Here is a 22,518-nt window from a genome sequence, read left to right as displayed (position 1 = left end):
CAGTTGAAGGGTATCTTAATCTTTCAGGCTGCATGGCAACCTCACTAATGCTGTTGCCACAAAAAAACTCACTCAGTACGCACTGAAAAGTGGGTGGTATAAGAAGGGTGTCCAATCATAAAAACCATGCCAAATCAGACACTGGAGTACAATGCAGTTGGATTCTATCAAACCATCTAACCCATGCCAGCATGGACAACATGGACATTAAATGATGATGTGAGCCTAGATACACTGTGAATAAAAAGTTGGGTGCTCATGACTGGAATGCCTTTCATCGTCAATCTGTTCCATCAGAACCTACCTGGAGCTCATTAACAACAATTATCTTAAGCAAAATGTTTTATTGGTTTTATAGATTTATTATAATCATCTGATTCCTTTGTTTTCATTTTTTTTTCAGCTTTGTGGGCTACGCGTGACACAGAGGAGACCAAAGGAGATCGTGAACTTCACGTGAAGACCACTCTAAGAGAACTTATCATCTACATCATTTTCCTTGCTGTGCTTTGTGTCAGTAAGTACAACAGTTATAAATTATTGGCATTTTTATAATCTGGCAATTTAAAAAAAAAAATATTTAGCTTTTAGCATTCCATCCTTGAAATCTAGAATTGCAAGCCAGATATAACTGTCCCTTATGTAAATAAACTCAGAAATTCTGTGATGCATTTAGATTGGCATATGCTTTGTTATCTCTGGGGTCTTGCCACTTAAGTAACTGTATAAAATCTATGACAATTACAAATTCCTTCTCTGGGAGCTGAAGCTAGTTCATAAATTCAGATAAGCAAAGACTTGCATATAATAAACACTGCTTTATTTTTCAATACTTGCATAGGTAGGATCTTATGTTCTACAAATTTAGATGTTTTTGATTAGTTATTATAAACTATTTAACTGTATAATGATAACCAGATAGAGAGAGGCAAATATAATAATGTGCACATCACAATTGTATGTCAAAAAGGTTTGCACTCATTAATTCCCCATTTATTATGCTACATTATATCAGTTATATCTTTTTTTTTTTTTTATAAGAAAGTTCCAAACAAATCAAGAAGCCACTTAGTGTAAAGGAATATGAAGGAGAAATTAAGATGAAAGGAATGAATTTACTCGAGACTTGAAAGTGTTCAGGTCATAAGAAGGAGGAAAACAATGAGACGGAAGTGAGTTTAAAAGTCTGACTGTTCAGCAGAGCACTCCTTGTGGCAATGACGATAGAAAAGACTAAAACTGGTGATGTTACGTTGATGTGACAAGTGTTGTAGAGTTGACACAAGAGAGGTACCAGTCAAATTAGAGACTCACTTCTGAACCTGGTTGAGGAGATCCAAGTGACAAGAAGGTGTACCTGCTCAAATATGACCACAGCATTCCATACAACAATAAATTGTGAACTTTTAAAGATATAAAATTACCTTGGATGTGAGATAGTCCTTTGACCTATACAATGACTCAATGTTACAGGAAGTAGACCTACTAATTGATCGTATTGCAAGAACCCCAAGAAAGATCAGGTGAAAAAGTAAGACCAGTTTCAAAGATGGCTTTTCCTGAAGTCTCACTATGTGATATCCCAGACCTATAACTAATTTAAATGGAAGGAAGTTAGGGATCTTGCTTCGTACTGAAAGACATGGGTTTGGTTTTGCAGGGTTGAAAGTTACTAACCACTTCTCACTTCATTTCTAAACAGTCCGCAGTTCCACCTCAAGACTAGCATCAAGTTCCAACTGTTTTAAGGGAGAAGGATTGCCAGGAAAACCATAATAAAGAGTAGTATCATCAGCATAAACATTGATGAATTGAAGAATATTGACAAGAAGATCATTGATGTAGAGGAAAATGCATTCAATTAGTGGGGCACTACTGAAAACTTTATCTTCAGAAGATGATATCCTAGAATGGTTTCCCCAACAGCTTTTCATCATGTTGATTAGAGGTTTGAATCACAAGTGTGAGCTACAAAACACTTGTCAATTATTCAGTGTGATAGATTGGCATAATCATTAAAGTATCACATAAAATGCCTTGTAGTATTTAGTCATACCAGGTTCAAATCCCATGAAGTTTAACTTTGCCTATCCTCATTTTGATAAAACACTGGTCTAATACTAGAGTTGATTTAATCAATCATACCCTCACTCAAATACTAATGTTTAGAAATTCATTATTTAGTTCCTCCATCTGTAGTTTTCCATGGTACAAGTTTACAGCTAATTTGGCCAGGAAGAAATAAAATGGCCCAGTAAAAATAGTATAAGGCTACCAGTTCATAAGCTATAAAATGAAATCTATTGCAGTTATTTCCTTATGCTTTTAGGCAGTACAGTTAATTCTATATCCCTCACTTCATTATCCTGATTAAAATAGTTATGAGATCATTTTGGTACGTTATTTATGTCTATCCAGTATGATGTTTGTCTCTTAGTTACTCAATGCCATAAAACCAGAGCTAAATCTTGACCCATGGAACTACACGTTGTACTTTGAAGACCTCTTTATGAAGACATTTTGTACTTTAGGTTAGCATAAAATATTTTAACCAAAGACACAACATAGCAACAGAGAGGTGTGTTATAAATGCACTATATGGCCAAAATTTTATTGACAAAAGGTGTTTCTTGTTTTGAGTTTTTATTCAGGGAACATCATCTTCCTCACCATGCTATATTTCGTTGGTTTAGCTCTTTGTTGATTTTCTACATTGGTTTAAGAGGACTGCTTTGTAGAGGGAGGTTGTAAGCATAAACACCAAATCAAACTGATTGGTACTGATCCTGTTGATCAGAGAAGGATGAAAACATTACCGAAATTGATTCTAAAAGAAATAACTAATCCAAAAATTTTAATGACGAAGTCTAACTTATTGATGTCAGTTTTTGTTGCTGTCTTGCACTCATTTACTGTCCTGATCATAAATCAAGAATACAGAAACAAAAAAACCTATAACATGAAAACGTGTTTTGACTTGCATTTATTTGAGGAGGGAAAACATAACTCTGTAATCAGATAGATTTGTTATCTATTGTGAAATTTTCCATCACTTCATTGCATCTTGAATTGAGTGTTTACTTAACAAGGACAAGCTTTTGTTAATTGACTAACATTTGGTAACTATGACACTTCTTCATGGTTGACGTGCATGCATGCGCGTGTGTGTGTGTGTGTGTGAGAGAGAGAGAGAGTAATGGCTGAGAGTTGGAGTAAGGTGTTACAGTTGCATAGTTTAGTATATTCATTTGGTTCTGGTTTTATTATAAACATAGCTTCATTTTCAATAATTATTTTCTGGATTTAATTTTTAATACATTTTATTTGTCATTTGCTTTAATACTACTGTCGGGCCTTCAAGTACCTTTTGCAAATTTCAATTAAACACAACAGACCAGATTTCATAACATTTGAACTATAGATTGACCTTAGTACATTCGGGACTATCAGTGCAATCTTGAAATAGCTTTAGAACCTAAGGTATAACCTTAAAAAATTGAAGAGGAAGTTACACACTGAATAATATACATCATCATCATCATCGTTTAACGTCCGCTTTCCATGCTAGCATGGGTTGGACGATTTCACTGAGGACTGGTGAACCAGATGGCTACACCAGGCTCCAATCTGATTTGGCAGAGTTTCTACAGCTGGATGCCCTTCCTAACGCCAACCACTCCGAGAGTGTAGTGGGTGCTTTTACGTGCCACCTGTACGAAGGCCAGTCAGGCGTTACTGGCAACGGCCACGCTCAAAATGGTGTATTTTACATGCCACCTGCACAGGAGCCAGTCCAGCGGCACTGGCAATGATCTTGCTCTCAAGGTACTTACACTCTGTCTAGTATGCACACTGACATTACACATCCATCGGAGCATACTGGCTTCATTCCTTGCGAGCCTACGCATGTCTTCAGCAGTCACGGCCAATGTTTTACTGCCATGAAGCATGGCTGTTCGTACACATGCGTCATACAATCTGCCTTTTACTCTGCAAGAGTGACCCTTTGTCACCAGCTATTCTTATTCTAGCAGCTACACTTTCAGCACACCCACCCCGACTACTAACTTGGTCACCTAGATAGCGGAAGCTATCAACTACATCTATTTTTTCTCCCTGGAATGTGGCAGAAGTTGTTTTCTGCACATTTACAGTGTTTATGGCTCCTGAACATCTGCCACATACAAAAATTAACTTCCTTTGATATTGCTGCACCTCTTATGTGTCCATAGCTTGCACTGGGTGCATCTTATAGAGTTTCTACTTATGCCTTTTCTACAGATCGAGCAGGGCCATCTACCTGAAGGGGTTTGTGTTTTTTCTACCTACCTACTTATTAGGACTTTGGTTTTAGCTAAGTTGACTCTAAGGCCCTTCGATTCTAGTCCTTGCTTCCACACCTGAAACTTCTCCTCTAGTTCTGATAGTGACTCAGCAATTAGTGCAAGGTCATCAGCATAGAGGAGCTCCTAGGGGCATCCTGTCTTGAATTCCTCTGTTATAGCCTGGAGGACTATGATAAATAGGAGGGGGCTGAGGACAGAACCTTGGTGGACCCCTACCTCTACCCGGAATTCTTCACTGTACTCATTGCCAACCCTCACCTTACTGACAGCGTCTCTGTACATGGCTCGCACAGCTCTCACTAACCATTCTTCTATCCCTAGTTTCCTCATTGACCACCAGATGAGGGATCGGGGGACCCTGTCAAAGGCTTTCTCCATGCCAGGTACAGAGGTTTATCCTTAGCTAAGTATTTCTCCTGAAGCTGTCTTACCAGAAATATAGTATCAGTGGTGCTTTTCCCAGGCACGAACCCAAACTGCATCTCATCTAAACTGACTTGCTCCCTAAGTAGTTGGGCTATGACCCTCTCCGTGACTATCGTTATCTGATCTAACAGCTTGATACCTCTGTAATTATTTGTATCTAAAGCATCACCTTTACCTTTGTAGCAGTTGACTATGGTCCTGCTACACCAGTCATTGGGTATGACTCCTTTGTGTATCACCTGGTTAACAATACGGGTGACTAGGCTATAGCCTACACTGCCAGATATTTTGAGCATCTGTGCAGTGATTCCTGATGGGCTGGGGGCCTTCCCTGTCTTCATACTCTTAATTGCTTTATCTACCATGGTACTGTCAAATCGGATAGCCGGTCCCTCTGTTGGGTCGACATTCAGCAGACTCTCTTTCTCCCATTCATTCTCTTTATTGAGCAATCTTTCGTAGTGGTGTCTCCAAACCTCTTTCTTTGCAGCCTCATTTAGTGCAAGCGTACCATCATCCATGCAAACACATTTCTCTCCCATGATATCACGAATCTCTCTCACACACAGTCTTGCAACACAAAATACCTCAAGTCTTTGGTCCACACGGCGCAGAACATTGGCAAATTTTTTCTTATCTGCTAAATAAACCTGTCGCCTAGCTTCTCTTCTGGTAGTCTGATACAATTCACTGCTACCACCGTTCTTCCAGTCCTTCCAAGCCTGTTTCTTTTGTCTAATAGCCCTGTCAACAACATTGTTCCACCACCATGTTATTTTCGGTCGAGAGGGGACTTTGCACCATCCACAGATCTGGTTAGTGGCTCTCAGCAGGTTGTCTCATAGAAATGTCCAGTTGTCTTCTACATTGTGTGAAGCTACATCCCCCTCTATTTCGTCAAAGGCTTCAAGTAATAAGTCTCTAAATTTCTGTCCATTCGCAGGATCTTTGAGCTTCCAGACCCTTCTCCTCCAAGCTGACATTATATATTATTGCTAAAGTTAACTATTTTTCCACTACTCGAAGTTTCTTAATGCAGACATTCATCAGATTGTTTGTGTGTATGCATATTTTGTAAAGGTATGTGGCCTACTGGTTAAGGTGTTTAGCTTATGCTCATAAGGTAGTGGTCTCAATTGCTTGCCTTGGCAGCACAATGTGTTCTTGAGCAAGTCACTTCATTTCATGTTGCTCTCGTCTACTCTGTTACAATAAGTACTAGTCAAGTACTGGTGTAGCTCTCTCTCTCACCAACTGTCATATCCTGTATAATCTGCTGAAGCAAGTGTGAGATCATCAAAAGGGTGTCTGTTTGCTCATGGACCACATAGAATCCTAAAACAATTAACAAAAGTGTGATACAGACTATTAGACCATCCTACTCATTCATGAGTGACGACTGATTACTTGCTCTGTGTGTGTGTGTGTGTGTGTGTGTGTGTGTGTGTGTGTGTGTGTGTGTGTGTGTGTGTGTGTTTGTGATGGGAACATATTAAAAAGATGGAACTATCTCAAACATTTGCATAATTCAAAACTCTGATGTGATCTAGAAGATACTTGCTCAAACTGACAAGGGAAACTTGCAAACTTTACATGGTTGGTTGATTAACAAAAAATAGCACTTTGGTTGGAGAAAAAGATGAGAAAGTCATGCTTAACACTTTAGTGTTCAAACTGGCTGTATTTGGCCCAAACATACTATCTATTTTATGTTCAAACTAACCAGAACTAGAAGCTCACACCTACCCTACAATGTCATTCTAAAAATAAACAATTACATCTTTGAAATCTTGAAGCTACAAGATAATACCAGATTAATTTTTTAGAAATGTGAATAAATAAGAATTACTTTTGACAAAGTAATTTCAACACTAAAGAGTTAAGATGCTTTTGATCATAGGTCTTCTCAATTAGAGTTGACTTGCAGCTAAACAATAAGAATATTTTATTAATGCAATGTAGTTTAACCTCTGAATGGACAAGATATCCCTGAGGATCATTTGTAGTTTATACCAAACTTGTGCAGTAACAGGGTAAAATGTTTAACCAATTAATCTTAAATAAATATGCTTTTTATTTGCATAAAGCAGATGTAAGCTATCACCCAACTGAGTATGTGACCCCCTACCATTTAGATTCCAGATTGAAGCTATTTAATTGAAACCTTGTTTAAACTGTTTATTAATGCTTGGTAGAAAGGTATGAACATCTCACAATCTTGTGCCTTTCCTTAAAATTCTGTGGGATTTGTTATTTATAAGGAATTAATATTTATTTGAAGAAATTATTAACTCATGATTATCATGAGTTTCCTATTCACATAGAGATTTTTCAGAGACTGGCTGGAGTAAATAAACATGAATGATGAGATTAAATTTATTGCTTTGTTGCTTAGTTATAATGGTGGACTCATTGATTTCTCAATCAACTGCTTACTTACTGTCCAGGTGTTTTTCATAAATATCTATATTGCTTTGTGTATGGATTTATCAGCAGCCAGTAAGATTTTGATATTTTTTCAAATATATGTCATGGCAATGTGAAATTGGTAGAGTGTAAAATTGTTTATCAGTAATTCATATCTTGTGACAAATATTTATTTCCTTCTTGTCCTCAGGGACCATATTTGTGAGACAGGAAGGACTTTTGTTAAAGTTGATTCATTGAATTTCAATATATCATTTTTACAAAATATATTGATTTTGGATATAAAGAAGGCACAGAGTGAGCTCTAATTCTATTTAAACTCTGAATTATTAGGCAGCCAACAAAGTAGACAGTATAATAAAATTACACCTGTAATGAAAGAAAGACTACATTAGTATTAATAACAACTCTTGTTTAAAAGGGTAAGGGAGACAATTCCAAAATCTAAATTGATTAAAGATGGAATGGTGGGGGTGCTTGATCTTTGGCAATTACTGTATTTTGGTTTTATTAAGCCTCTTGTTCTACACCATCTGCCTTCCTACTCACAAATATTGGTTACTTATGAAGTCATAAGGCATCAGATTTATGAAGTAATGAAAATGTGACATTGAGAATTGCATGTTTTCCTCAAAGGTTTGAGCAATGAAAGTAAAGTAGAATGGCTACTGTAAAGCAATCAAAATTAAAACTTTCCATCAAAATTTCATTTTAACTTATGTTCCAAACACCAGATTAATAACAGCAAAATTATTTTACTGAATTCTTCATTTGTGATTTAAAGGAAATGTCATTGCTATTTCTAGCAGGTTCTAGCTATTTCCTCACTCATTCTGTCAGGTAACTTTATTTCATTAAGAATGTTGTAGTTCACTTGAAGCATTGTAGTCCAAAAATAGAAAAGGGAAATAATGAAAGCTTCTAACAATGCAGAAAGTTTTATAAAACCCCTTTATATCTCAGGCACTAAGAAATATAAAAGATTTTTTGTAAAACTTACTGCATTATTAGAAGCTTTTTTTTTTTTCCTTTTTCTTTTATTTTATTTCATTACTTCCAGTAATGGAAGGACATGCCAGACAGAGTTGTTCTTGACATACAAAATAGTGGGATGGTCACATCTAGAATGTCTTTTATTATAGCTATTTTTGATTGTTTCACCTGGTGCTGTACAACAATGTCAACAATCTCTATTTTGCCTTTCTTACTCAGACCCAACACTTAAATACTTTCCCATCCTTTCTCTTCCACGACACAAATCTTTTGGAACTCTGTTGGCAACTTACAGAAGCTTAAGCTTAAATTTGGTTGTACCAACCTCATCTATATGAGAAGATTTGCAAGGGTCATAAGTCCTGTTCTTGTTGACATTGTTGTTTAGCATCAGGTGAACCTTGATCAAATAGAGCTATGATAAAAGGCATTCTAGATGTGACCATCCCACTATTTTGTATGTCAAACACTACCTTGTCTGTCATATTGTTTCTATTTTGAAGATGATAATATGTTATAGGGAAATTTAGCTGCTATAATTAATACAGGAGATGGCCTCTTGTTGGATTGTACATCTGGAGTGATGGCAAGAAAGAGATGGGTGCATTGAATGGATTTTGATACATAGTTGCTAGTTCAGAGAAGCAGCAACTATTGTATTAGATATAGAGGAACTTGAGGGAAGACACAGTTCATGGTATAGGTTAAGAATGAAGTTCATTTTTTCTTGGACTCTGATGGTGTCATAGGAGCACTCTCATGATATATAGTGAGTTTTGGGTGTTTAAACCAGTAGAGCTTATCCCTCCCCAGATCTGTCCTCAGCCAATTTCCTCCTGACAGCAAATGAGTGAGTGAGAGAGAGAGAGAGAGAGAGAGAGAGAGACTGCACTATTTATCTGAAATGTGCAGTAAAAATATATTGATGCTGTTCAAATGAGACTAAGTTGTTATGTATTCATTACACAATGTTTTCAAAGTCCCTGCAAACATGTATACAAACAACAGCATATTATAGCCTTAAAACTATGTATTACTATAAGACTAAGTTATATCTTTGTCTACCTAGCCATAAATATATTCACAACAGTGGGAACACTGTATGACTGATGATTGTTTCATCAGTTTGAATTTTGACACCCCTTCCCCACTGTCTTCCATAGATGATGGATAGATCCATGGAATTAAAAGGAGATAAAATTTTCTGTGGTGTTTTTATTATCACAGAAATACTAATTGAGAATGTGTCCTCCTCTTCCTTACTGTAAAGGGATTACATGGTTACTCACATTGTAGAAGCATTGGTGGAAATAACCGATGGGGAGCTGAAAAGAGATAAAAGTAGTGGTCAGGGTGGACCCTCTAGGTACATAGAAGTGAGTGGAAGCAGAAGAATAGGGAGTGTAGGTAGATAGAGGTTGCAAGAGTGTATGAGGAAAGTGATGAGTTGTTAGAAATGGAAAAATAAGTGAATGAGATGAATATAATATATAAGGATCAAGTGTTAAGGGATGATATGTAGGGAAGATAGGGAAGAATAGGTGACAACTGTAGAGACTGGATAGGGTTGAGTGGTGGATAAGGGATGGGTGTGACCAATGATACACATGAGTTGGAGGAAGAGAGAGACAGAGAGATGACATGACATTTGGTTGGGTAGGTTGCAAGAGTATAGGAGGTAGAGGCAGGTGTAGTGTATGGGGTGAGTGAGAGATGTATGGTGGCAGAGGAGAGATGATTTGATGGCACATGAGAATGATCAATGTAAAATGTGAGTGGAGAGGGAAAATATTAAGAATGAAGTTTGGTTATCAAGTGAAACATTAAGGAAGATAGGTGGTATCAGGAAAAAGTTGGTTAAAGTATGCAGTTCAGTGTACATTTGAGAAAATGTGTTTGACTTTATTTTCTAGTCACATTTGGAATGACAAGTACATCTGTGTATTACTACACTGGATCACTATGTAGTTCTGCGCATGTCTAATTGCAAATATATTTTTGATTTTATCTTCTAGTTACATTTGGAATGACAAGCACATCTATGTATTACTATACCAAGGCCATGACTGATTTATTTATTGATTCTACATATTCTGGTGGTGGCAACTTCAGAACTATAACCACAGTCAATGATGTCTGGAAAGTAGGTTTTCTTGTGTATTATCTTTTCTTGGTTTACTTGCTTGTTTCACTATTTTATTTATTTATTTTTATTATGTTATGCATGTATGCAACTACTAAAGCAACTACAGCTCTACTCCCTAGAGAGAAGATGTGAAAGATATACAGTGATATACACATGGAGGACCCTGGAAGGTCTAGCTCTGACTTTGGAATTGGAAGCTATACCAACTATTGAACTGGATGGCACTACATAGTACCAAAGTGTCAGTTCTCTCTATCTAGACAAAAAACCCAGTACTGCATCAGCTTGGGGCTCAAGGGTTCATAATTGTTCAACATTTTGGCAAACAACCTCAGAGATTTGCAAAGTGTAGATATGGAGGTTTACAAAGAATGTTTGGACAAATTTTCATCTGAGATACTAGATGAACCCACATCATGGCACAAAGAAGAACAGCTCAAACCGACTTATTACTTCACCAGAAACAATATAGAAAAGAAACCTAATTACACTGAAAGACAGTTCTCCAGTATGGCCCCAGCCTTTAGCTGAAGCCAATAAAAGATAATATAGGAGTGACTGTGTGGTAAGTAGCATGCTTACCAACCACATGGTCCGGGTTCAGTCCCACTGCGTGGCACTTTGGGCAAGTGTCTTATACTATAGCCTTGGGCCGACCAAAGCCTTTTGAGTGGATTTGGTAGACGGAAACTGAAAGAAGCCCGTCGTATATATGTATATATTTATATATGTTTGTGTGTCTGTGTTTGTCCCCCCCACCATCGCTTGACAACCGAAGGTGGTGTGTTTACGTCCCCGTAACTTAGCAGTTCGGCAAAAGAGCCCGATAGAATAAGTACTAGGCTTCCAAAGAATAAGTCCTGGGGTCGATTTACTCGACTAAAGGCAGTGCTCCAGCATGGCCGCAGTCAAATGACTGAAACAAGTAAAAGAGTAATATATATATATATATATATATATATATATATATATATATATATATATATGCACACACATATAATTATGTTGATGGGGTTAAAATCCAAGGTGTGTCCTCTTGAAGCACATGTTTATTTCAGTATTCCAAATCTGTTTGTAGATATTATATTTGTGTGAAGTATGCATAAAAGTTTAAAATGCCGAAAAATATTATTTGCAGTGTAATAATATCAAAACAGGAGATTTATATTCAGAGTCCACATATCACTACTATGTAGCACAGCCTTTTTACACATTTGCATACAAATATCATACAATCTGCCCTTCATTCTGAGGGAGAATTTCTTAGTTGCTTGCAAAAGAATTCTTACTCTGGCAGCTATGCTTTCAGAGCATCCAACCCTGCTGCCAGTTAGGTCACTTGAATAACAAAACTATTGACTACTACTAGGGAACCTTCTGAATAGTTGAGAGAATCTATATCCTGAGTACATTTTGTGCTGGATACCCCTGTACACCTGGTACATATGAAAGCTGCTTTTGTTGTTAGTCTACCTATGATCCCCCCTAAACCTCTTGTGTGTTCATTGTTTATACTGGGCACATTGTAAAGAGTTTGTACCTCCTCTCCTGCATACCAAACATGGCCTTTGCCCTGACAGTATCAAAACTTTGTCTTTTTTTTACCACTTGTCATAACTTTAGTCCTGGTTTAGTTTATTTTAAGGCCCTTCAATTTCATGATTCCAGGTTTTGCTTCCATATATATGTATACCGATGCTATAAATGGAGCAGTATTATTGATAAAGTATCAAAATTATGATGAATTTCGGTTGATAACTGAAGAGGGATATACATTGTGTGTTCTTTCCTGTTTTCTGTGTTCATTTGTTGTCCTCTTGTGCTATATTGTATTATATATGTGTGTGTATATAATAAGGGAACATATCCCTTTTTTCTGTTTGCTAGTTTGCAAAAGGGCCATTGATGGATTCTCTTTACTGGGAGAAATGGTATAATGAAGAACCAATTGTTGGTGAAAGATTCATTTATTACGAAAACAAACTACTTGGCTTACCTCGAATGCGACAGTTAAGAGTACGGAATGATTCCTGTATTGTTCATTCAGACTTCAAGAACACAATCAAAACCTGTTATGATGCTTATTCTGAGAACAATGAAGACCACGAAGGATTTGGTACAAATCCCCCAACAGAGATTGCTAATGCGTATGTTCAGACTTACTGTTTTACACTCAAATTTATTGTAAAAGATTTTAATATGTAATTGTACTTCTAGATAGTTTCTCACTTTTAGTAAGTCTTCAAATAGATTTATGTACAAATGCCATTTTGAGGTATACTTTCATAGACCCTTATATTTAAAGATTCAGTCAATGTTTCTCATAGTCATTCAACCAGGTTGAAGTAAAAGCCAAATCTCTCCAAAATCATACTCTATCATTGTGAGATAGAAAAAAAAACTGTAAAACAACTATAATGCAATCTTGCATGCATTATGTCTAAATTGAGAATGGATTGGTGACATCTGGAACACTTTCGCTTATACATCAGCTTGATTAAGGCTGATTTGGGGCTAAATGATATCAAAAAGCTCGTCTATTATGATCTATTATGATACTATTACAATACTTTCTACATGCACTGTATATATTGTCCCTCTTGCCACCTGTCACCTCCCTTGGTCCACTCTCTAGACTCATTCTTATTTTTCAAGCATCCGAAATGGTGAGACCCTTTTGTCACAGGAATTGATTACTTCACAATGTCCCTTGAAAAGTTAATTTAAATAGCGAAAACCAGTTGGCCTTCGTAGGATTTTCGGGCGAGATCGTTGCCAGTGACCCTGGAGTGGCTCTTGTGCGGGTGGCACATAAAATACACTATTTTGAGCGTGGCCGTTGCCAGTACCGCCTGACTGGCCTTCGTAGGATTTTCGAGCAAGATTGTTGTCAGTGCCCCTGGACTGGCTCTTGTGCGGGTGGCACATAAAATACACCATTTTGAGCGTGGCCGTTGCCAGTACCGCCTGACTGGCCTTTGTAGGATTTTCGGGCGAGATCGTTGCCAGTGCCCCTGGAGTGGCTCTTGTGCGGGTGGTACATAAAATACACCATTTTGAGCATGACCGTTGCCAGTACCGCCTGACTGGCCTTTGTAGGATTTTCGGGCGAGATCGTTGCCAGTGCCCCTGGAGTGGCTCTTGTGCGGGTGGCACATAAAATACACCATTTTGAGCGTGGCCGTTGCCAGTACCGCCTGACTGGCCTTCGTGCGAGTGACACGTAAAAGCACCCACTACACTCTCTGAGTGGTTGGCGTTAGGAAGGGCATCCAGCTGTAGAAACTCTGCCAAATTAGATTGGAACCTGGTGTTGCCATCCGGTTCCACCAGTCCTCAGTTGAATCGGCCAACCCATGATAGCATGGAAAGCGGACGTTAAACGATGATAATGATATATCCATATATGTTGTGTAAGTACCAGTTAGAGGAGTTTAATACCTCTAAGGGATAATTAAATCCAAAGTCGCTTCTGGTTATTACCTGGGTAGGTACAGTCTTTTGTAAAGTTGTACGGTAGCAAGTAGTTCAGTTGGTAGACCGTAGTTTAGGTTATATACGATAAGAAAATGAATGTAAATAACAAGAGGAAACTCGTCGTTTTCGCTTTTATGCCTTTAATTTGATTAGATAACAAAGAAGAAGGAAGAAAAGAAGAATTTACGATCGTTTCAATTTACTAGTATTAGTAAATCTTTTCAGAATGCGAAAAATAGATTGATACATTGGTCAGAATGCGAAAATAATTGATACATATGTGATGGTAATAGAGGCAGAGTTAGTAAGTCTTACATTAAATTTTGTTCTTGAGCTGGTTATTTCGTTGGAGAGAGGTTTCATTGTACTAGATTGGTTTGTTTATTGTTCCGTTGGGCAATTAGAGTAGGGTGTATATTATTTTGGTATGGGATTCCGAGTTTCACTGAGCACATTTTTTCACACTTGTGTATTAAATTAGTTTAGATCTGCAGTGAATTTTAGTCACCGGCGGTGTAAGTGAAGTGGGGTAACTCTAACTTAGGGTGAAAAGGGAACTACTCTAACTTAGGGTGAAAAGGGAACTAACTCATACCAGTTATTAGACTAAGTAGGGTGGTTTAAAATTGTATTATGGCTAGAGTTTAGGAAGTTCATAGTGTTAGAAGGGGCCCTATGTAGGTGCAAAGTAAATTATTATGGAATGTAGAGGGCGAGTGGGTTTGCGGGGTGACTGTTTATGTGTAAATGCTTAAGGTGGTTCCCAGCTAATTAGACTTATATAGAGAGATGACTATGCTAGTTTGGGATTTATAAAGGGTCCTATTAATTTACCGGTATTTTGAAAAGACAAAGGCCTACTTGAAGACAAAAAATGTTATTCTACCATTATTTTGAAAAGACATAAAGGCCCACATCAAGACAAAATATGTCGTTCTCAAATTTCCTATTTAAGAGGGGTTGTTTAGCCGTAAGTATAGCTAGGCCTTCTGATAAACAAAGATCACAGCGTCTATTGGTGGTGTTGTATGAGGTTATTTATGCGAGTATATGCCAGTTCAATCTATAACTTTTTTTTATCCTTATATTCCCAAATATATGTGCTGAGTCCTGTTGAGTTGGCCTTATTCCTATTTCTGAAACCCTCTAGCCCTCCACATTCCATAATAGTTTACTTTGCACCTACATAGGGCCCCTTCTAACACTAAGAACTTCCTAAACTATAACCATAATAAAATTTTAAACCATCCTACCTAGTCTAATCACTGGTATGAGTTAACTCCCTTCTTACCCTAAGTTAGAGTTACTCTAAATTTAATGTAAGACTTACTACCTTAGCCTCTATTACCATCACATATGTATCAATTATTTTCGCATTCTGACTGATGTATCAATCTATTTTACTCATTCTGAAGAGATTTACTAAAACTAATAAATTAAAACGAACGTAAATGCTACTTTCTTCTTTGCTTCCTTCTTCTTTGTTATCTAATTGAATTAAAGGCATACCAGTGGAAACGACAAGTTTCCCCTTGTTATTTACATCCATTTTCTTCTCGCCTATATCCATATATATACATATCCACACACACACGCACACATATATATATATATATCCTTATAAATCTATATATATATATATATATATATATATATATATATATACATACATATATATATCCATGTATATGTTATGTCTCAAGCTACTGCTATCTAGCACCTTCGGATGATCTCTACTCAACCACTACACAACTGCTACTCGACTGCTACTCAACACCCTACCACGGCCAGACTACCTCTATTTGTATGTCTTGGTAGATCATACTTCTTCGCCTGGGGGCGTCGACACAACAATATATATATGTATGTATGTATATCCACATATATATCCATATATGTATTTATGCATGCATATATATGTGTTCGGCAAGCCAAGTGAGACCATAATCCAAGGCCTGTGCTAGGGGTGTAGCCAACCCACTTATGCGTACCTTTCCTTCATTGGACACTAAACTCTGTTTGCAAAGACCTGTTGGAGCAAGTGAAATCGAAATCGTGATTGAACCAAATTCGATGACTGGCACCTGTGCCATAGGAGTGCTAAGAGCACCGTCCAAGCGTGATCATTGCCAGAAAAGCTGTCTGGCTTCCGTGCCAGTGGCACGTAAATAGTATCATTTGAGCATGAGCATTACCAGCCTCACCTTACTGGCACTTGTGCTGGTGGCACGTGAAAAAACGTTCGAGCGAGCTCATTGTCAGTGCCACTGGACTGGCTCCTGTGCAGGTGGTACGTAAAAAACACCATTTTGAGCTTGGTCGTTGCCAGTACCGCCTGACTGGCCCTCGTGCCGGTGGCACGTAAAAACACCCACTACAATCTCGGAGTGGTTGGCGTTAGGAAGGGCATCCAGCTGTAGAAACTCTGCCAGATCAGATTGGAGCCTGGTGCAGCCATCTGGTTTGCCAGTCCTCAGTGAAATCGTCCAACCCATGCTAACATGGCAGGCGGACATTAAACGATGATGATGATGATATATATACACACATATATATGTATGTGTATGTATATATATATATACACACACACACACACACACATATATATATATAATATATACACACACACATATATATATATGTATATACACACATATATATATATGTATATACACATATATATGTATATATATATATACACATATATATGTGTGTATATATATATATATATATATATATATAAACACACATATATATACATATTTATATATATATATATATATATATACATACACACACACACATAGATATATATATACATATATATATATATATATATATATATATAGCAATAAGAAAATGGTGGGGAATATGAGGTGCTCATCAACTTGTAGACACTGTATTCTGTTGATTAATCTGTTTATTTTATAACTAAATTGACAAAAAACATACGGGCGAGACTAGTGAAAATTACAGAAATAAATACAAAGATTATCCGTAGACCGGTTTCCTGGTATTAATTTGATATTAATTAATATCTAATTTTTTGCCCTACTATTTTAATTAACCATAACCACGTTCTCAAAGTTGGTAAATTCGATGCGGAAATTATTTTCTGCAAAGATATTTCTGGATTTAGCGTGCCAAAACAAAAACTTTTGAATCTTACCCTATATAATTAATAGAACCATGTGCATGTTCTTCACTCGTTGGGAACAATTAGTACATGATTCTGGGAATTATATTTCTTTGGCAGTCTGTACTGAAGAGAAGAAACAGATATTTTCGGTAAAGAATTATTAATTTCGAAACCGGTCTACGGATAATCTTTGTATTTATTTCTGTAATTTTCACTAGTCTCGCCTGTATGGTTTGCTTCGCTAGATTTTTTCTTTGAGAACTATTCGGTCTTAAAAGACACATTACATGTGATCTTCTTCTAGCACATTAGCAGTCCACTTAGTGGTCCCTTTTATATTTACATATACAATAATCCTTTTGAGATCTCAGATAATCTTTCTGGATCTCCTGATTCTTTTAATGTGCTAGTTTCCTGGTATTAAATTGATATTAATTAATATCAATTTTTTACCCTACTATTTTAATTATATATATATATATTAATATATACATTATATGTGTGTGTGTGTATATATATATATGTATATAATATATTAGGAGGTATTTTTACTATACTATTTAAGCACTTTCTATAGATAATGGTTTTTTATTTAATATTGTTATCTTACGTATCATGGAAACCCCTTTGGCATACACTATTGACTCTTAATCTTGTCTTTTGATAGGTTCAACTATCGTTCCAAAGATGATCTAGATGGGACTTCACACTGGGGCCAGCTAGAAACATATGGTACCGGCGGTTTTGTACAAGATTTAGACAAAACTAAGAACGTTTCAATGAAATTAGTAAATGCTCTTTTTGATAATTTGTGGATTGATCGTGGAACGAGAGTCCTCTTTATTGACTTCACGGTCTATAATGCCAACATAAATCTCTTTTGTGTTATGAGGTAAGTTTCAACCTTAAATTTTCATGATGTTTATTTTTTATTTCTAATGTTTTTCTTTTTCATCTGAAGATTATGGATCTGATAGACTAAACTAATATTATGGAACATTTTATGAGAAAACAGATCTAGTTTAACTAGTCATCACAGATTTCATTGATTACCATTAATCAATGGCTTTTAGTAAGACCAATAACAGTAGTCACAGTATAATTTTTACTTTTGTGTAACCATAAGGTCTCTGATGCAAGTCCTTTCATGGTTTATACTGTTGAACAGATTGAGTAGATTCAATGACATAAGGTGGTAACAGAGCATTTGTAAATGACTGACAAGTTAAAGATAACACATACAGTCTATGTTTTATCATTTATCTTCTGTTATTATACTAAAGGAATGAAAAACTGTGTACTATGGCAGAAATTAAATTAAAAATCAGAAAATTATAAAATAATATCTCCTTCAGCAAGCAATTGTAAAAGCTATACTTCCACCATTGAAGGAAATGTTTTGAGTTACTTATATTACTTGCTCAGCTAGAGAATAATGTTAACTAACCTCTAATATTTTCCTTAATTACTGCATTTAACCCTGTTGTTATTTCTCATGTTGAAAACATTAAAAATAACCAAACTGATTTCTAAAAATATTTCTAGTTTAACATTTTAATGCTTCAGATATTAAATATGTCAATACTAACTTAACCAAAACTTTATCTTGTCTGGCTGTTTTTCCAAACAACATTGTCCTTAGGAGAGGCATAAATTCCAGATGACACGTCTCCAGAGCAAGCAATTTAGACTTATAAAGAAAGATAAATATATTCAGTGCTGTAAAATTTCTGGTTTGGTATTTGGATTGGCATAATTGCTTTTTGGTAGTTTTAGTTATGCCTCTCTAAACCTTAGTTCAGAATTTGTCTGGATCAGCTTTGCTTTTCATTTTTCCAAGACGGATAAATTAGGTACCAATTTAGAACTAGGGTTAATCTAATTAATCTATATGCTTTCCTCAAAATTTGTGTCACTGTGCTATTGTTTGGGCATATTCTTTGGCACCATTTCTGTCCATTTTACATTTTCTACTTTATCAGATACATTATATCATCATTTGACCCTTTCATGATCACATTTTGAATAGGATGCTTTGGTTGAATGATTTAAATCTTTTAAAAATTAATAAAAAATTTTAAGGAATTTTATTAAATTACCTGACTTTATCACTATTAAGCTTATATTTGGAACATGGCCTAACAAAAGGTTTTAGAATTAAATTATAAAAGAAGGCTTCAATTTATATTTGTGTACTTAAAATAGTTAGTTTTGTTCATAGAATTAGAGGCAATCTCAGATGGACCAGTATTAAAAGGTTTAAAGATATAAAAAGCTATTTTTCCATTTGAGAATTGCTAAAGGTTAGTTATAATTTCCAGCCACATACTAAATAGCAATTAAAAACATATACTCATCTGTGTATGTTTTTCATTGCTGACTAGTTGAACATTCAGAATTAAAGAAACTGTTTATGTAATGATTTCTCTATTCCCTGTGAAGTCAAATTTGTGTTACTTGTTGCTGTTATTTTCAAATTAATGAACAATATTTTGTATAGTTAATGGAAATGTTTTGTTATTTCCAGACTGGTCGTTGAGTTCCCTGCAACTGGTGGTGCACTTTCATCATGGAGAATTGCAAGTGTCAAACTTATCCGATATGTGAATAGTCTGGATTATTTTGTCATGGCCTGTGAAGCAATTTTTGTTCTCTTCATATTGTATTACATCATTGAAGAAACTATTGAGGTATATATATATATATATATATATATATATTAATTTACTTCTTTCTGCACAGTTTTTATTATACACTTTTCAATCATAGTAATATTTTCCCATGGCTAGATATGTTTACATTGAATATTGGAAATGAATGACACTACTTGAATAACAGTGACACTCATTTACAGTTATCCTTCAATGTCAAGACAAGGAGGCACAGACACACACATGCACACATAGATTTATGATAGGTTTCTTTTGGTTTTTGTCTAGCAAATCCACTCCCAAGGTTTTGGTCAGCCCTGGGCTTGAGTAAGAGACTCTTACCCATGGTGCCAAGCTGTGGGATTGAACCCAAAACTATGTGGTTGAGAAGTAAACTTCTTAAACACACAGCCACACCTACAGAAAACAAGAAAACTCATAAACTCCAATCAATAAATGATATTAATGATGCAGTAATACTCTTCTTAAATATTGTTCAACCATGTATGTATTTTTGTCAGGTTTTCGGTCATTTTGATCAGAGGGCTACAGGATCAGACCTGACCTTGGACTAAACAACAGCAATAACTTCAATTCTGTTATAATGTAGATTCTGTAACTGTAAATGTATAATAATACTTGGAATAAATTAATGATTTCTCCAAAAATAAATAACTAATTATAACTTTTTCATTGTGCTGTTTTTTTGTCTTTGATTTTGCAGATCAAGAAACACAAGTTATCTTATTTCAAATGCTTCTGGAACATTCTGGATATGCTGGTGATTTTTATATCTGTTTTATGTATCGCATTCAATGTCTACAGAACCAGTGCTGTCGGCGATAAACTTAACCAGTTACTTTCATCCAGTAATAAATATTCAGATTTTCAGTTCCTTGCATTCTGCCAAACACATTTCAATAATGCAATTGCTGTTACAGTTTTTATGGCATGGATCAAGGTAAGAAGACAATATATAAGTTATTACATATATGCATTACATACACAACGCATACACACACTCACAATATATATATATTTTTAACTAACCAGCCCACTTATACGTACCTTTCTTTCATTGGACACTAAACTTTGTTTGCGAAGACCTGTGGAGACTACTGAATTGGCCTGGAGGTGGCGTCCCAGCTCCGAGAGGTAATCCCGATTGTCGTGACGCTGTATGGACATGTGGAAAAACGCACACACATACACACACATGCACGCACACATACACACAATGACCATCTTTCAAGTCTAATCTACCAAATTCACTCAAAAAGGTTTGATTGTCTCTGGGCTATGGGCTATTGAGAAGACACTTGTCCAAAGTGTCACTTGTCCAGTAGGGCCAAACCTGAAGCTATGTTGTCGGGAAGCAAACTTCTTAACCACATACCCATGTCTAAACATAAATCCAAATTGGCCAATTGAATAAGGTATTTGAATACTAGTTTCATGAATTAGAAGCTAATTACAACTGCAGGATTATCATGACTCTTTGAACAAGAAATCCAAGAACATCAACTGAATTAATTTCCCTAGAAGGTCTCTGAAAACATCATAGGTACTTCATCTCCTCATTCAACTTAAAAAGAAATAGAAATGTTTCTCAAGTTAATTATTCGTTATTTATTTCCTTTCTAATTATTTTTAATTAACAAATCCTCTCTTTCCCATATTTCAGATCTTCAAATACATTAGCTTCAACAAAACCATGACACAACTGTCATCAACTCTTGGTAAATGTGCCAAAGATTTGGCTGGATTTGCTGTCATGTTCTTCATTATTTTCCTGGCTTTCACGCAACTTGGTTATCTCATCTTTGGAACTCAAGTGAAAGAATTTAGCAGTTTTGAAAGTGCTTTGTAAGATTACATTTTTTAAAAGATTTATTTATTTTGCTTTTTTCGTTACTCAATTGACTTATGATGGAGAAAATTTACTGTTATTCCAAACATCTGAAATATGTTAACAGTACATACTGTGAGCCAATGTGGGAGCCCCTACATAGTCATTTGAGTTGCTAGAAATAGCAGCTACATTTCATTTAAATCCTACTCTACAGCAGAGATTGACAACCTTTCGTCAACTGGGGGCCGCATCATACCATTTCCAAGTGGGAGAGGGCCACTCGATAAAACACATATACATGAAATATTACTTGCCCACTTTACAATGAATTTTTTTGCAGTTCTTAATTTTATTTGTCTTAGTATGAAATTTTATTTGTCTTAGTATGAAATTTTATTTGTCTTAGTATGAAATTAGTAACCTAGAAACTCGTTGAGGGCCACACAGCATGTCGAGGGCTTCAGGTTGCCCATGCATGCTCTACAGCCTTAATAAACAGGACACATTGGATAATGTAGTCCTAAAAAGGCAAAAAGATAGGATGGTCACAGCCAGATTATCTTTGATCATAGGTTTGTAACAATAGTAACAGGTTAATATTTTGTTAAAGTGGTGGGTGAGTTCCATGATCATTGAAAAAGTTATCTACATGTGACTGTTCCACAAGATCATGAATCACCCACTGATCTTACAATGTCACCTGTTGTTTTTGGCTTTGGGCAATGGTTCCTATTTACAGGTGGGTGGACTGGATTGTTAAGCCTTAACTATTTTGTTTATAGGCAATATTCTGTGCTAGTGGGTGACATGAAATAAAATGGCAATCCTTTGACCAGTATCCAGGTATCCTGTGTATTTGACTGGCTGTCACTTCAGATGCATACAACTGTGATACTCAATCATTTTTCTGTTAATAGTTTACATCTTTAAGGTGGTGAGCTGGCAGAATTGTTAGCACGCCAGGCGAAATACTTAGCAGTATTTCGTTTGCCACTATGTTCTGAGTTCAAAATTCTGCCGAGGTCGACTTTGTCTTTCATCCTTTTGGGGTTGATAAATTA

At 36.1% G+C, this 22,518-nt stretch overlaps 1 protein-coding gene across 1 annotated transcript in view; it reads left to right on the top strand.

Annotated features, from left to right (window-relative positions):
* LOC106881546 (polycystin-2-like protein 1) overlaps positions 1 to 22,518 on the top strand; it is a 44,607-nt gene that overhangs the window by 2,037 nt on the left and 20,052 nt on the right. Inside the window, exons 3-9 of the mRNA XM_089358180.1 lie at positions 404 to 517; positions 10,208 to 10,335; positions 12,226 to 12,485; positions 17,622 to 17,846; positions 19,482 to 19,644; positions 20,330 to 20,566; positions 21,290 to 21,471. Coding sequence (XP_089214306.1) covers positions 404 to 517; positions 10,208 to 10,335; positions 12,226 to 12,485; positions 17,622 to 17,846; positions 19,482 to 19,644; positions 20,330 to 20,566; positions 21,290 to 21,471 — 1,309 coding nt within the window. The remainder of the gene's footprint in view (positions 1 to 403; positions 518 to 10,207; positions 10,336 to 12,225; positions 12,486 to 17,621; positions 17,847 to 19,481; positions 19,645 to 20,329; positions 20,567 to 21,289; positions 21,472 to 22,518) is intronic.

The sequence above is a fragment of the Octopus bimaculoides genome, chromosome 9 (genome assembly GCF_046866305.1).
Source record: "Octopus bimaculoides isolate indiv1 chromosome 9, ASM4686630v1, whole genome shotgun sequence".
NCBI lineage: Eukaryota > Metazoa > Mollusca > Cephalopoda > Octopoda > Octopodidae > Octopus > Octopus bimaculoides.
Note: the sequence above shows the minus strand (reverse complement) of the source record. Positions and strands in the feature narration are given on the sequence as shown.